This window comes from Motacilla alba, chromosome 3 (assembly GCF_015832195.1).
Source record: "Motacilla alba alba isolate MOTALB_02 chromosome 3, Motacilla_alba_V1.0_pri, whole genome shotgun sequence".
Lineage (NCBI taxonomy): Eukaryota > Metazoa > Chordata > Aves > Passeriformes > Motacillidae > Motacilla > Motacilla alba.
In genome coordinates, this window is record NC_052018.1 from 24,819,646 (window position 1) to 24,835,890 (window position 16,245).

The 16,245-nt window shown below is 35.8% G+C and overlaps 1 protein-coding gene across 6 annotated transcripts in view; it reads right to left on the reverse strand.

Moving 5' to 3' along the window:
- The window catches only part of HMGCLL1 (3-hydroxymethyl-3-methylglutaryl-CoA lyase like 1), a 74,689-nt gene that overhangs the window by 27,049 nt on the left and 31,395 nt on the right, over positions 1-16,245 (reverse strand). For all 6 annotated transcript variants that reach the window (XM_038132487.1, XM_038132486.1, XM_038132489.1 and 3 more), the window contains one exon: positions 4,232-4,295. In XM_038132487.1, coding sequence (XP_037988415.1) covers positions 4,232-4,295 — 64 coding nt within the window. The remainder of the gene's footprint in view (positions 1-4,231; positions 4,296-16,245) is intronic.

The following is a 16,245-nucleotide window of genomic DNA, read 5'->3' on the forward strand; positions in this document are numbered from 1 at the left end:
ATACTCATATTTTAAACGAGCAAAATTTTGAAATTATGAATGAAGTTTCTTTCAAGCCCTTTCTTAACATTTTCTTCTCTCTGGGGACTTCCCAGGTGTTTGGTTTTCTCCATGTACTTTTCAGCTTACAAGTTGTGCAGGGTAAAGTTACCTGTCCTTTTCTTTGTATATTACATGAAGCCAACAAAGATTATAAATAATTAACAAAAAGCCTGATTTTTCTTTCTCTTGCCACTTAAAAAATCAATGAAAACTGAAATTTTAACGTGCTGCAGTCAACATAAATTTCGCAATATTAATTTCACAATATTAATTTTGCTTGCTTTTCATGAAATCAAACATTAAAATATTAACAAAGCAAAACTGCAACTTAATTAACATTCTAGCCCTTAAATTTTAAAAATTTTCTTAATATCAAACAAAACCATATACAAATAGGTCTTACTTATGTAAGCAGAGCCCTAAATATTTCTGGAATTACGTCTTCAAGGAGTTCTTTGCATGAGTGAAAGCTGAGGTATGGCTCCATAATTTTTGCATGGAGAGAAACACATTCAGAAGCACAAAATCCTATTTTCACTGAAAATATTGCTTCAGGAATTGAATGCAGGAGCTTTTCATCTTATTTTTGTTAGATTCATTTGGAAAGATTCCACCTTTTTTTTTCAGCTGCTCAATATGTTTGTCCCCTTTAGGATTCCCCACTGTGTATGAAAGATCCCAAAAGACCACTCCACTGGAACGGAATCCCAGTTTAGAAACTAACTGTTTAGAGATGAAAAAATACAACCCTATTGCAAAAAGACATCTTAAGTCACACTGCAGTCTGCTGTTAAAATAATTTCAGGACTCCATCAGTGGGATTGCTGTGAGCATGTCTGAGGAAGCGGACAAAGTGCTGCACCAGCGGTCTCGGAAGCGCTGGATTAATATTGCTGCTCACTTAATTCAAAGAACAGCTGAAAAAGAACAGCTGAAAAAAAGAAATAGTCTGAATCATCCTGTTTAAGGCTTGGAAGTGCTACGACTATTGCAAATGTGTTAAAATTGTGCTTTAAAGTCAGATTCCCTGGTTCATATACACATAAATTCAACATACATTTTAAGAAAGGGATATTCACCAGAATGCAAAAGGGATTCATCTCACAGCATATTTTTATATCATCAACACATGGCAGGCATTTTAACTAGGCTACCGTTGTAAGAAAGAAAAAGGATCATCTGTAGTTAGTGGTGGATTACATTCAGTTAAATCCCAAACCTTAGTGTTTCTTTAAGATCAGGACAAAGAAGCGTACTGCATTTCCCCCCTCTTCTTTTTATTGCATGATTCAAAGTTTTTCTATGTAAGTATTTTAGTCATAACTTGGACTATATAAACTGCTAAAAATCATATTGCATTCACTTCTTTTTCATGCTCAGTCCTTAGGTCTTTCAGTTTCCTAAATGCAGAGTTCTGAAAGATGGAAGAAGAGATGGTGAAACTTAGCAAGCTGAGCATCATCTCTGACTTGTCACGATCTAAACTGAAAAAGAGATCTATATTTAATTTATAGCTTAGAAGCTGAATGGGAGTTTTTGTACTGAATTTTCTATTCTACCATAGTAGAAGGCAGCTTGTTAGTTATAGTTTTGTACGTTTTCAATGTGGATTTTTGGGAGGAGAGTGTGGGAGAAGAGAACACACTTTTTTTTTATGTAATCAGGATGTGATTATGAGCTTTCAGCTTTGTTGATTGAACAGGGTTGTGTTCTGCACCACTGAGCAGTTTTGCTATGCATATGAATCTTGTTCTACTCCCTTTGGAAACATTGCTTGCCACCAAGCATTGATCAAAATGGGAATTGGAGAACCAGCACTGCAACCTCTTAGGCATGTGAACAGTCCTACTCCTGGAAATAATATAGAAAACTATAATCCTATATTGAATTAAAAAGCTGATAATGCAGTTATAGATTATTTTAAGCAACTAACAATCAAAAAAAACCTGCAGTTCTTGTGCTGAAAGGGAAACTTTAATGATCCAATAATATTCAAACAAGAGTAGGTATATTTTCTATAGTTTGATCAGAATGTGTCCTGGATAACATTTAATTTAATGAACTCACTGCTTTAGGTTAAAAGGAAGCTAAGGAAAGAAATAAGCAGGCAGAAAGACAAAAACAGCCAAGTATATAACGGAATTATATGAGAATGGATCATACAACTGGCTTCAAGGATGTTATACAGTGTTTCTGAAAACTTTCAAGCTTTATCTGCCTAAAGTGGAAATACTCAAACCACAAAATGATAAATGGTTAAGCAGTGATTTCCTTTCAAGAATCAGCAGAGTAATAAAATAAGACTAGGCAATTTATTTTAGGATATGAAAACTGTTTGTTTGTTTGTTTGTTTTAAATAATCATACAAATATACCTGATAGATTTCAGAAGTCTGAAGACATCTGAATTTTGCATTCACTCCATAACTATGTGTAAAGCAGTTACATATCTAGTACGCCAGAAATTAGTGTAGTCTGCAACAATCTGTAATAATGCATGTAGTCTGAAATAGTTACCTCTTCTAATTTTTTTTGCTTCAGTTAAAAAATATTTTGCTTAAAGAAATGAAAATGGTCACTGTTACTGACAGCAGGAGAAACTGTCTAAACCTTTCAATCATAGCTGCTAATTGCAATACATAGTCAAGGGAGTCAAAATGCTCCCATCCCAAAAGGATGATGACCAGAGCAGCAGCTCTCTGAAAGACTTTAGCAACTCAGCTAGTAATTTTGGTAATGCTGATTCTGTGCATGTACTTATATAAAAGCTATCAGATGCTTCCATATATATGGCAGTGCTTGCTGAATCAGGGATGGAATTAATAAATTTAATGTGGTAGTTTTTATTCATGAACACATGTGTATGTGTTCATATAGGTACGCAAGATGGTAGTGATATATAGGTACGCAAGACAACACTTATTAGGATGAAGATAGAAAATAAAATAGCTCGTAAGTAAAAGTTTGCAGGTCTGGAACATTAAATAGCAATCCCACTGGCATACTGAGATGGAGCTCTTCTCAGTGAAAGGATCTTTTCTCAGTAAGAAGCAAGCAACACATAGAAAGAAGCCTGTTGGGGAACATGGTAAGCAGTATGTCATCACTCCTCTAACTAAGGCTGTGTCATTTCTGACTTTCACTTCATATTAAAATAAATACATTTAGAAATACTGACTACCTTGCAAATTAGGTTTTTGGTGGGTTTTTTTTTGGTTTGTTTGTGTTTTTTGTTTGTTTGTTTTTCCAAGGAGTCTGAGTATATGTGGATGCTGTGGGAGAAGTATTATCACAAATTCCATCTGGAGTGTATACTAGAAGAAGAGACAGGAGAACAGGATCTGAAAACCACTCACACAGAACATAATATATCAGACAAATGTTGACTAGTTGCTAATGCTACAAATTAAAAAATAATCGTTTGGATATTCTGCTAGATCAACAAAAATGGGTGATTAAGTGCAACAGAGAAGACAAGTCTGTCTCTAGGTGGAAGGCCAGCATGTTCTGTCTTAAGCCTCTTGGAATTTTTACTCCACTTTCTCTCCACTTTCTTTATTTCCAGTCCATTTAAGCTTTGATGCCTTCTTTGCCCTCCTGCTAAATTTTGCACTTCTGTTTCACTCATCTCTCTTCTGGAAAAAGGGCTGGACTAAGATATCTTCTTCCTTATCCTATATTGTAAATGGACAAAAGGGGCAAGAGGGAAGGTGCAACTTATTCCATCATGGCACTAGAGCAATTTAAGAAATCATATTGGGGGTGAGTTCTAGTTCATGTTAATCACATGACCCTCACCAGAAGCACAAGGACAACACAGTGTGCTTATTCCAGCATAAAATGGATTTAAAAAGCAAAAAGCTGTGCAGGCAACCCTCTTGTACAACATAGTCCACTAACTGCTTGAGTCTATTTTCTTAAGTAATTTTTACCTTCTTGCTAGATGAAATACTGCAAAATATTTTTTTCTCATGACTGATAACAGTCAAATGCTATTTTTCTCACATTTGACTGTATATGGTTAAGTGAGGTTATGCACCAACTTTTAGCATTAGCTAGATTTTTTGCTTTTTTTCCTTAAATTTTGTCCATTAAAGATCTTTTTATGATTAAGTAGAGAGAATTATTTACAGGCATTTTTAAATGTATTTTTGTTTCAATAAAAAGACAAGCCAGAAATTCACTCTTACTTCTGCCACTTTATCTGGTACAACGTTTCCTTCATATGGGCATCCCAAGGCACAGGACACATACCTATAACAAAAAGAACACACAATATTCTGGTTTAAATATATTTTTTTTATAATATATATGTATTCATCCACATTACATTCAAAAATAGATTAAATATCATTTTGAACTCATAAAATAATCAACGTAGAATAAAGATATGAATGAAAAGTTAAAATTGCATCAGATGACAACAGAAGGTTTATCAATTTTCCTTTCAGATTACAGAACAGCAATGCAAATTTTATTTATGCTCCATATATGTTACGAGTTGTAAAGGACTGGCAACGTGGCCAAGATTATTATGTTGGTTTTTCTTGGTATTTCCATCTGAAGTTGCAAGAGTCAGCTCAAATTGGCCTTGCCTTGCCCTCACAGGGTATTCAGAGAAAGATATCACTCTCCTCCTTGTAGTACTATCCATATCATAGTGAGCAACCATGGACACAGACTACTTCTGACAACCCCACCATTTCATCAGAACTGTAATGAGGACATAAGTCATCAGAACTGTGGTGAATGAGGAAGCTTTCACGCTCTCACTCCACTGGCATTTCTGTCTCAGTGCCTCAGAAGAATTAGAGCTCCATTGCAAGCTGTAATTTAGGCATGCCTTGGGACAAGAAGAAACTGAGAAGCCAAACTGTGTCCCTCAGCAGCTATTGGCTCCACAAAGAAGAAAAACTGAAAGCCACAACCAAACTTCTGTTGTTCAGCCCTAATGCTCTATTAGCATAGAATTCAGTTTAAATTTCCTCTTTTTAATGACAATTAAGACCCATGAAATTCTAATTAAACTTCTAATTGTTTATCTTAAATTGATCAGGAATATGATTAAACTAACCAGAAACATCCAGTCAAAATAAAAAGTGTGACTGTAAAAGGATTTACAACAGATTCAGAGGCCTGCAGAGCCCCAGTCCCAGTGGGAGGTTGCTCAACTGCTTAATAGGAGAACAAGAGCCTTCATCGATCTCCCATCATTCCCTTTCGCTCAACACTGAAGGATATAATGTAAAATTATACACTGTATAATGCAAAAGGGATTGAACAGATGCCAGTTTGTATGTAGTCAAGGTCCGTGGGGTAAAGGATGCATTGTTTCTCTGCAGTTGAAGGAGAAACTGATTGATAGAATGTGAAATTAGGATCAGTAACAGGCAAAAACAAATTGTGAAAAAAAGTCCATACTTTAATGCACAGACCATATTCCATCCCTTATATGAAGGCATGTTACTAGAAGTAACAGTAAGAATGAGGCCAACCTTATACCTAGAAAGAGCTTGATTAGCTCTGACAAAGAAATGGAAATGAATTTTGTTTCCACAAAAGTGGTTGGGTCCATTACATCCTGCTCATAATTTTAATCCAGATGCCTACTAGGCATGATTTCAATTATCTATATGTCATTATGAAAACCAGGTTTTTGAAACTTGGCCACAGAATTCATTAACTATCAGCCCCAATTTAGATGTCACTGTTTAAATTCCAAAATTCTGAATTTTCATATCTACATTAAAGATAATGTAGCTACTGTTAACAGTTAAACACTGTCCTGATTTTCAGTGACACATAACTGAAAAGCAATTCAGGATAATTTCCTTAATTTTTTTTTTTTTGCATACAGTTTTTCAAATGAAACTAAGCGTGAAGAATTTCAGACCCAAAGGATTGCTTTTACATAATACTACAGTGCCTAGAGCCAGTGACTGCATACACCTACTGAAATTATTTTGAGTATCTGCCACAGCACTTTTTATGAAGTGATTAAGAACAGCACTAAGTGATTAAGAACAGCACTAAATACTAAGTAAATGCAAAACATATAGTATGTATGTGCACATGTTCCCTTTATATATCTTTACAGGTTCTTAATGGCTGCATATGTCAGATCAAGAAGACATGCATTTGGTAGTGATAATGTGGCATGAACTACATCTGGGATGGAGTAGGGCAAACAAAAGTAAAAGCAGGCCAAAAGGTATCTAGAGAACAACAGAATACTCCCTGTGGTTCCCACCAGAGAGCAGAAACTTGCCTGAGCTCACATAATTCAGCTGTGCCTGCTGCAGTATGAAAGTATGTGGTGACCTGAGGAATCTGCCTGCTACAATACACAAATCTGTTTGAGATTATGAACTCTCTGCATGCTTACACCATTGCGACTAGACTGACATTTTAAACAAGGAAAATATGGTAGATATAATCTATCTGGGCATCTGATATTCAATATTAAACTGGAGAAATATGGACTATTGAAAGAATTTGACAGGAAAAGAACTTCCTACCAGAGAGACAACAAAGTCCTGTGAAGAATGAAAAAAACAAATTTTCAGTAGAGTTCATCAAGAATAAGCGTGGCAGTATTTTATCTAATATTTTCACTTAATGAGTTGGAATAAAAAGTAGAGATACGGTGATAACATTAAATTTGAAAGTGAAATACTTAAAATGCAGCTGTAAAAGAGCGAAGTGCACTCTAGGCATACATCAGAATAAGCATTTTAATAGAGGACATAAAATAGCAGACAGAATCGCAAAATAAGCTGAGCTAGAAGAGACTCACAAAGATCATTGAGTCCAGCTCTTGGACCCTAAAGCATCCCCAATAGTCACACCATGTGCCCAAGGGCATTTCTAAATGCTTCCCAACCCTGTCAGGCTAGTGCTGTAACCACTGTCCTGGGGATCCTGTCCCAGTGTCCAACCACCCTCTGGATGAAGAACCTTTTTCTAATATCCAACCTACACCTCCCCTGGCACAACTTCAGGGCATTCTGTCAGGTCCTGCCACGGATCACCACAGACACTAGATCAGTGTCTGCCCCTCCTCTTGCTCTCATGAGGAAGTTGTAACTGCAATGAGGTCTCCCCTCAGTCTCCTCCAGGCTGAAAAGAACAAGTGACCTCAGCTGCTCCTCGTACAGCTTCCCCCTCCAGGCCCTTTGCCATCTTTGTTTCCCTTCTTTGAATGCTCACAAATATCTTTCTTGTATTGTGGCATCCAAAACCGCACACAATATTCCAACTGAGGGCACCCCAGGGCAGAGCAGAGAGGGACAATCCTCTCCCTTGCCCGGCTGGCCATGCTGGGCCTGATGCCCCCAGGACAGGGTTGGCCCCCGTGGCTGCCAGGGCACTGCTGACTCATATTCAACTTGCCATTGACCAGGACCCCCAGGTCCCTTTCTGGGGCACTGCTTTCCAGCATCTCATTCCCCAGACTGTCAGTACATCCAGGCTTGCCCCATCCCAGGTGCAGAATGTGGCATGTTCCCTTCATATGGTTGGTGATTGCCCAGCCCTCTAATCTGTCATTGTCTCTCTGCAGGGCCTCCCTGCTTTCGAGGGAGTTGACAGCTCCTCACAGTTTTGTATCATTTGCAAGCTTGCTTATATCCCTTCCAGTACTGTGTCCAAGTCATTTATGAAAATGTTGAAGAACACAGGGCCTAAGATGAAGCCCTGTGGAATTCTTTTTGAAAAGGTCTTGCTGTATTCTTATAGGAAATGAAATACAATTTAAGTCAGTTGTGGAAAACTACATGCAAGCTGGAACATAGGCAGGCAAGCACTGAGTACTGCTAGTGGGGTACAGAGTGCCTAGCATGTGAAAATATGCACGTCTGTGTGAAAGAGTGAAAATAATCATGCGTCTGGTCTGAGTATTTGCCAGAAAATCTAGAATTAAGGCAGTGCTGTGTGGGATGTTTTGTAATTGCATTTGTGTGTTTCCAAACCATTAAGTGGACATGTGAGGAAATATGTTTCAATACAAAGGCAGATCTGTTATCTACACATAAATTCGGCTGTTACATTTTTCTTTTATTTTTGGGTATGAAAGAACCCAAAGGGCATTAAAATCACAAGAGAATACAAACAAGAGCTCCACCCACATGACTCCAACATGGGAAACAACTTTGAAGGACTTTCTGCAGAACTGCTTGGAAAGAAGAAAATTACCAAAACAGAGCCACAGAGAGCAGCAGAAGACACAAGTTAAAGAAATAATCTGGTCAGCAAACACTACTGACAAATCAAGAAGAATGAGGAGAGACTACTGTTTCCGAGATCTTGTCATCAGGGAGTTTGGTGAGAGTTGTTGCAGTTGCAAGCAAGGAACAGAAGCCAAAGTGTAGGAGTTATAGGAGGGAATCACAGAAGAGGGTCTCTAGACAGTAATTATAAACAGCGCCTTCAATGAGCTTAGGAATGAAGAAGAGATAGGCGATGAGATATGATATGAAGAACCAAGTAGGGTCAAAGGCGCAATTTTTAAGAGGCAAATGCTTGCTTATATTGCAAGTGGAAAAAAGCCAGAGGACAGTGAGAGGTTAAGAAAGAGAGTAAGGGAGGGTAGAAATAAGAGGAAGAACAGAACACCGGGTCACTGGGGCAAGTGGAGGGGGTACAGATGGAAAGTAGACAAGAAACTTCTGCTGCTCTGACAGTGGAGGAGAAAGGACAGAAGGAAGAGGATATGGTATCTACTTTTCTTACGAGAAAAAGCAAGATCCTATGTGAAGAAAAGCAGCAGAGGAAAGAGAAGAGTTTGAGCAATAAATTACAGAGGCAACTGGGATTTAATTTGTGAATTCAATTAAGTTGGAGAATACAGCTGTTTTCTAAAAAGATAGCAGGACTGAAACTAAAAAACATACCATAATGAAAGAGACTGTTCTGGTCTCAGAATATGCACCAGAGACACTCCACAATATGAGAGCAGAAGCAAATATCTGAGAGTTCACAAAGTGGAATCTGCAATGGAAGTGTTTAATTCTAAATATGTGCTTAAACCTTTGCTGAAGGCCAGACGTAGCTTAACTAAGTCTTCAACACACACAAAAAAAGAAAACAGCCCATGAAGTCAGAAATGGAAAGAAGGACTTGCAAGTGAACACATTGATACACGATGCTTTAGCAACGCACAAGTACATGCTGTTTTGCTCACTCAGGTTTTGAGAAATCAGAATCCTTCCCTTTAAGAAAAAGTGATAAAAAGTTTTCTACTTGTTTAACCTGGCAGAGTTTACACAGTCTCTTGTCTGTCTGCATGATACTGCAGATCTCTTGTCTGTCTGAATGATACTGCAGATCAGTATCATTCAGTCTTCTATTAAATTGCTTCCTATGCATATAAAACAAAAACAAAGCAAAAAAAACTACACAACAACTTGACTGTGTAGTATTTTGCAAAAAATACTGAACAACCTCTGGGGATGGAGAGGGAGAAGGAAGAGGAAAAGAGTTTTCAATTTCTTCTAGTATGCCATAACCAAATTTCAATGTTCCACAAATGGTGTAGACAGTACAAAGTCTCCATAATCAAGGTCACTAGGAATGGTGATAACCACATCAGCCCAGTGCCTGTGAAGTGAAGGATATAAAACCACAAACAGGGTAAATGAGCAAACACTTCTTAACCAAAGTGCGTGAAAAGGAAAATGAATCCAAGCAGAAACTGAACTCTATGTTGTAATCAGCCCTTTGTCAACTTGTTTCAGCAGGAGTCCCAGAGCCAGATCCACAGCTGCTACCACAGCTGGAAGCATGAAGCCTCCTGAGAAGCCAGTTGCAGACTCAGATGCTGCTGTTTCCTGTTTATTATTATACTGTAAGTTTGCATATATTTTACCATGTTCACTGCAGATGTATTTATTTTTATTGGATGTTTGTGCTAAAATGTACATGCCTATCATTTGGTGAATTCATAATATTAAGGTTGATCTATTCTGTCTCTTTCCAAAGAAAACCATTTATTAAAAGCAGGGAGTCTTTACTGTAGGGAGAGAAAAAACACAAGGAAGTTAAGAGAGAGAGAGAAAGGAGATTCCTCCAGAAATAGATTCTCCAAGCCAAGTTCAAAATGTGTAAATAAGGCCAGGATCTTTTTTTTTCAAATTTGATTGTAAAAACAACCAAAAAAACCCCTAAACAACATCCCTCTCCCCCTTCCAAAAAAAAAAAAAGAAAAAAAGAAACAATCTCTCCATGTATTTAATGCCCAGCTACAAGTAATATGTATCCTTTCCACAGTGAATAGTACAGAAAAAATATTTGTTAATATTTTTAAATGCCAAAAAACCACAATTAAATTGTGAACTATGATAAGATAAAATAGTGAACTACATTCTACAAAATAGTTACTTCTCTAAAAAGTAACCAAACTGTTAAAATAATGAAGGGCCACTAAACCATTTAACTTTCAATAACTCTCTCTAGTTACCCATGGAACTGTCAGTAACATACTACCAAGCACATCACATTGTTACTTCATTATTTCATACTAACATGTCATATCTGATTTATGCTACCCTTTAGGAAGACATGGGGATCATTTTTACTTCCCACAGAGATCACTCTTTTTTTTCTTTCTTTCTTTTCCTTTTTTTCCTGCTATTAATATTTTTTCTCTGTAGGTACAAAACAATGGCTAAAAGTTGGTAAAAATTTATTGCTCAGGAAAACCTTCACACAGTTCAATCATCCAGTATGATAGAGTCAGTACAATGGCTCCAAGATCCTTTTCTTAACCTGTTCCCAGTACAAAGAAATTCACTAAATCTTTTATCCCAGCAATCTCTGGCTCCTTAAATTTCTTCAGGGAACTGATTCCAGCTGGTTTAATACTGCGTAACCCTGTAGATTTGTTTACCATTCACATACAAAAGAGTGTTCCTTCCAAGTCTATTAAATGCTCATCTACATTTTGTTGTTTCCATAACCCCAACTATAGGCCCACTTATAGTGATATGAAGGTGTTATACTGGCTTTTCTAGCTAGAAAAGTGATAATAGTATAAATCACAATATTCTCAAAATAATTTAGAGTATGCTAAACTACACAGTGTAGTCTTTAAAATGGGCAATCTAAAGCAACGGGAAAAAACATGTATTTGAGCCCTAAGTATTCCAGAATACAAGAAAGTATGAGTTCTGAGTTTTAGTCTGTATTTGTAAGACACACACAGCATCGAACTGTGTGATTTGGGCAAAACTGAATCATTGAGTTCATCTTACAATGTTTCTAATTACATCTAAAAGATTCTCTAGTGTAAGGCATCCAAATATATCAACTGAAGTTACTTAGGATGGACTGTAATACAAGAAGAAAAAAAGGACATTGTTGAACTGAATTATAAAGATGTGATTATCTTGATAAACAGGAGTTTTAGATAATCAGGATGTGTCTTTATAAACAAAACAAGCTTCACTTTAGGTTTCTAAAACCAATTGTTGAGAGTACATTAAAACAAAAAAGAATTTATTCTTCCACATCTTTCTTTTCCAAAAGAAATCCTGATATATCTAGCACAAGACATCTAAAGATAACTAAAGACAACAAGATAATGAAAATAAATTCTTTAAGTCTTGATTATATTTTGTCTAATATATATTAGCATCAAGGTGAACCAATAATTATTTCCTATAATCAACAAAGAATTAACTATGTTGCAACCTGTAAGCTTTATTATAGCATAAAATAAAAGATGGAAAATATAATAATAATAATAATAATAATAATACACAAAATAGTTTGTTCGTTATCTATTTGTCAAGGAAAAAAATATTGCTATATTTCAAGTATATCAACCAGTATTTGAATTCTGTACAAACACAGATGTAAGCCAAATAGTGATACATTTCAAAATGCTTTTATGTACTGTGAACTGCACCATACAACTTATTCTTAAAAGGCATAGGACACAAACAAAGGAATTACATACAGCAGTTCAGAATTAATGAGTTTTAATTGCATGTGCTTTAATTTATGAAGCAGCAGCTTTGTAAGGAAATGCCTCTAGAGGTATTCTACAGCAATCATTTGCATCTGTTTTTTTAACACTGAATCTCTAAATACTTGCATACACATTTGCATTTGAACAAATGGCCTTAAAAGGGCTGTTCACATGAACATTTTTCAGGTCTGGGACATAAATACAGCTTTTAATTGCTGACCATGGAGAAGTGTTTTTTTAGTAAAGGAAAATAATTAGAACCTTTCAGGCTTATATCCCTGGTTCATTTTTTGTTAGGAATAAGGAAGTCCTATATACTATTGAATGTTTCAGAGTGAGATAGTCTGATTTCATGTCATTGTCAGGACTCAAAGCACCATTTATGGAAAAGAGAAAAAAATACCAGTCCTTATTTCCTTTACTGTTCTATCATATCTAATTGCAATTCATTCCTGTGTCTTTTTAAATTTTGGAACACATAAACTTAAAAGAATCTAGCTTAATGGAATACATTAACTTGGAAAAAACCAGCTTATTCAGAATTTACTTAACATTTTCTTCATATGTACATTCATGATACACAAGTTAAAGGACAGTCCAAGTGACTACTTCCAATTACCATTTCCCACAATTTTTTATCAATCCTGGCTGTTAAGACTTAATTATTAATCACTGAAGTTGTGATATTTTTAATAGTACTTGAATCATGCATTGCAAGGTGCAAATTTAAAGCCAGCACTATTTTGTGTCACTTTACATGTAAAACACACATAGTAGTAATTAGCTGACCACACACAGCTGATCTGGCAGAGTGTCTTCACAGAGTGTGTCCCAGATGTTATTGTAAAGTTTATATGCATGTATTAAAAAACTCCCAAACTAACTTAAAACCCCAAACAAAAACCAACACAACCCCGCCCCTTTATGATGCTAATAAATGGTCCAACTTCTAAGACCATATGCAACATTTCAATTCTTCATAAACATTTGAACGGATTTAGTAAACATTTAGAAAACTGTGAACTGTGCTACAGATTTTAAATGTGACAGTTGACAACATAAATTTTCTGGATGATGATGGAGTCAATGTTAGTGCAGCTGTAGTAACAGTAAGACATGCAAAAGCTAAAAGTTTAGTTTCAACTGTTTGAGTGTATTTTTCATAAGATTCAAGTATTTGCCAATGATTTATGCCCACTACATAAATTGTAAATTGCCAGTAAAAATAGGAAATACAATTTGAACCCCTTAAAATTATTTTTGGAAGTATTTTTCAACTGCTCAAATAAGGAGTAAGGGCAAAGCACTAAATTATCCATTTCCTGCAAATAAATAACGCTTTAAACAGTAATAGCACTTTAGAAAGGAAACAATCTCTGTATTGAAATGAACACAAATACATTTTATACATATTGTTATTTTTATTACTTTAATAATTGTAGCAAAATATTTAGTCTACAAAATTGATATTAGAATTTAAAATGTGTAGTTCCTGGGAAGCTTGCTTGAGGATTTGGCGATGGTTCTTTAAATCAGCCAATGTCTAAAAGGGTGATTAAAAACTAAGTCCACAGAGTAAAAATCTTTCTCTGTATAGTCAACAGCTTCATTTTGTGATACCTTGAAGCACAAAGCCTATTATTACATTTCTTCTATTTCTTGTAATTTACACAAATTACAAGGTCCTAATCCTTTGCCTATGCAGAAATAGAATGGGATTCATTTGTTCTTATTCCTGATATCAGAGGTAGTCATCCACAGCCTAACCTTAGACAGGCCACCTATAGAATAACCAACACTGGATGGACCTAAACTCCTTTGCAGCCAAAAGGATGGATCATCCAGAGAGTGTTTCATGCTATAGCAGGTACTTTTAAAAAGCGCATACAGCAAACCACAGCAAGAAGGTTGCCTAATTCCCTCTAGTAATTACAGAATATTTAGGACGACAAGCTCAGGCTTGTGTGGTCATGCTCAGATGTGCCTCATGTTACAACAATAGTGAAAAACAATATATAATTATTGTCAGTAAATAATGTCTACACAACAAAAAACCTGAAACTAATCTTCTTCAATGGAGTAACCACCAGTGAAACCATGAGCACCAATTCAAAATACTGTATATCAAAAAAACTTGCCACAAACCCTTGACTCTCTCAGCATTTTAAAAAAAGTTTATGGAATCAGGATACCAAAATGCTGTTCATTTTATCTGTCACTAAAAGCAGCTTTCTTAGCAACAGCTAGAGATGGGACCAAAAATCACACACTTTAACAGCTAATTCTTTTTTGATTGTTTTATTTCCAAGAAAAAGTCATCCGGATTGCACTGAATATTTCTGTGAAATCTCAGTTTAACTTTTACTTTCTGAATATATTTTAATTTTTTTCATTGAGGAAGAGAAACCCAGAGTTTTATCTCATTAAATACAATTAAAAACCTCAGAAGTCTTCCAAATGTACTTCAATATTTGGGAACTAATGAACTACTTTCTCTCAAGTACCAATGAATTCCCTATAGTAGTGCAGACTTTTCTACCAGAGAAAATCATAGTTTAATTTTCTAGAATTAAGTCTGAAATGTCAGCCTGCTTCCATAACCTCCCTCTTCACAAGCATCTGAAATGTTGTAAACAGATGAACTTACTTCCTGGATTTGGTAGCCTAAACGGATGCTTCTTCTTTAAGGACATTTTTTCATTTGTTTTACTAATTGAAAGTTATAAGTCCATGTTTTAGACATTTTTTCAACTGCTGGGAGTTCCACTATTAAAAAAAGAAGTCCTTGTGAATCCTATATTTCCATATCCAGGCTTCTGCTATTTTTTCCTGGTCTTCAGAATTCTACTCAAGAAAATACACTGGAGCTTTAAAGAAAGTAAGTGAAGTAAATGGACACTAAACAATCCATTTTGATTATTACTTCGGAGCAATCATTCTGTCTCAATGCATTCCACAGACTCTTGTTACTGCAACCCATGAGGACTACATCTGAATGAGTATGAACAGGGAGGGACACAAGCCAAAGTATAACAATACTTTTATTCTCTTTAAAACATATTTGTCTATCATCTAATCCATAGTACTATTTTATTTCTCATTAATTACTACTTTGACTCCTCAAAATCTTCCCAGATGGATTTTTTAAAAGTGCACCTAAAATCCAAATGTATGGGGTTAACCAGTTCTCTTTTATCTTCTAACATATAGCGTTCAAAACCTTCTTTCCAATATTTTCATATACTGAAATCCATGTTTAATGGATACTGAGAATTATTGCCTCAGTAAAAAAGAAAAGGCTTTTTGCTATGAAATAAGGCTCCATATTCTGCAATTTAGATTTTTAGCAGATTAGCTACTTTAAAATTGAGTTATATTAGATGACCTGGAAAAATACCAGCAATTCTCTCTTAAGCTTTTTGATTTGTCAAAGTGTAACATTAGTCCATCATCTTATCTCTTATGCCTCAACTTCAGTTATTTACTGGATAAATTAATTCTCAAACTAATATAATGTTATGAAAATACACGTAACATTCACTTAAATGTAGCTTCTCTTCATTATTCATTTCTTCTCTATTTGGATCCTTTACATCATTACAATCCCACTGATGACAAATTATTTTTTGCCTTTTCTTTTATGTACCTTTTATACAACTTTAATGTGTCCTCAGCATTCTCAGCATGCATACTTGTAATTTCTTAAGTCTAATAACTTAGCATAACCCTAGTATTTTGTTAGGCCAGGAGACCAAGCATCCTAACAGCTTCATAGTAGGAGGCTGGAAAACCCTACACTATCTTGGGAAACCAAGATCCCAAACCTAGTATCTCTCTAGAACACATCCTGTAAAGTAAAGATTTGGACCATCCGGGGGGGGATTTCACCGATGAGGGACTATCACATCATTCATCCACGCCTCCCACTGGAGATATGTTAGACAGATATGTTGGATTAGTTAGATATGCTAATTTGTAAAGTCTATAAAACTGTAAACTGATTTATTGTGTGTGTGTGCATTGCGGCACATTCCACCTTGGTGAAGTGGTGCACCAGTAAGGAAGGATCCTTATTGAAATACCAAGGTAAAACCCGTTATCCTTTAACTGTGTCTGGCTCTCAATTTTCTAAGACCAGGAAAAGGCATTCACAAACTGAATTATTCTGTTAATGGCTGTTTAATTCTGAATTATTCACTTTTCCTGTAAGCCTAAGAAAGAAAGCTGGAGGGCACT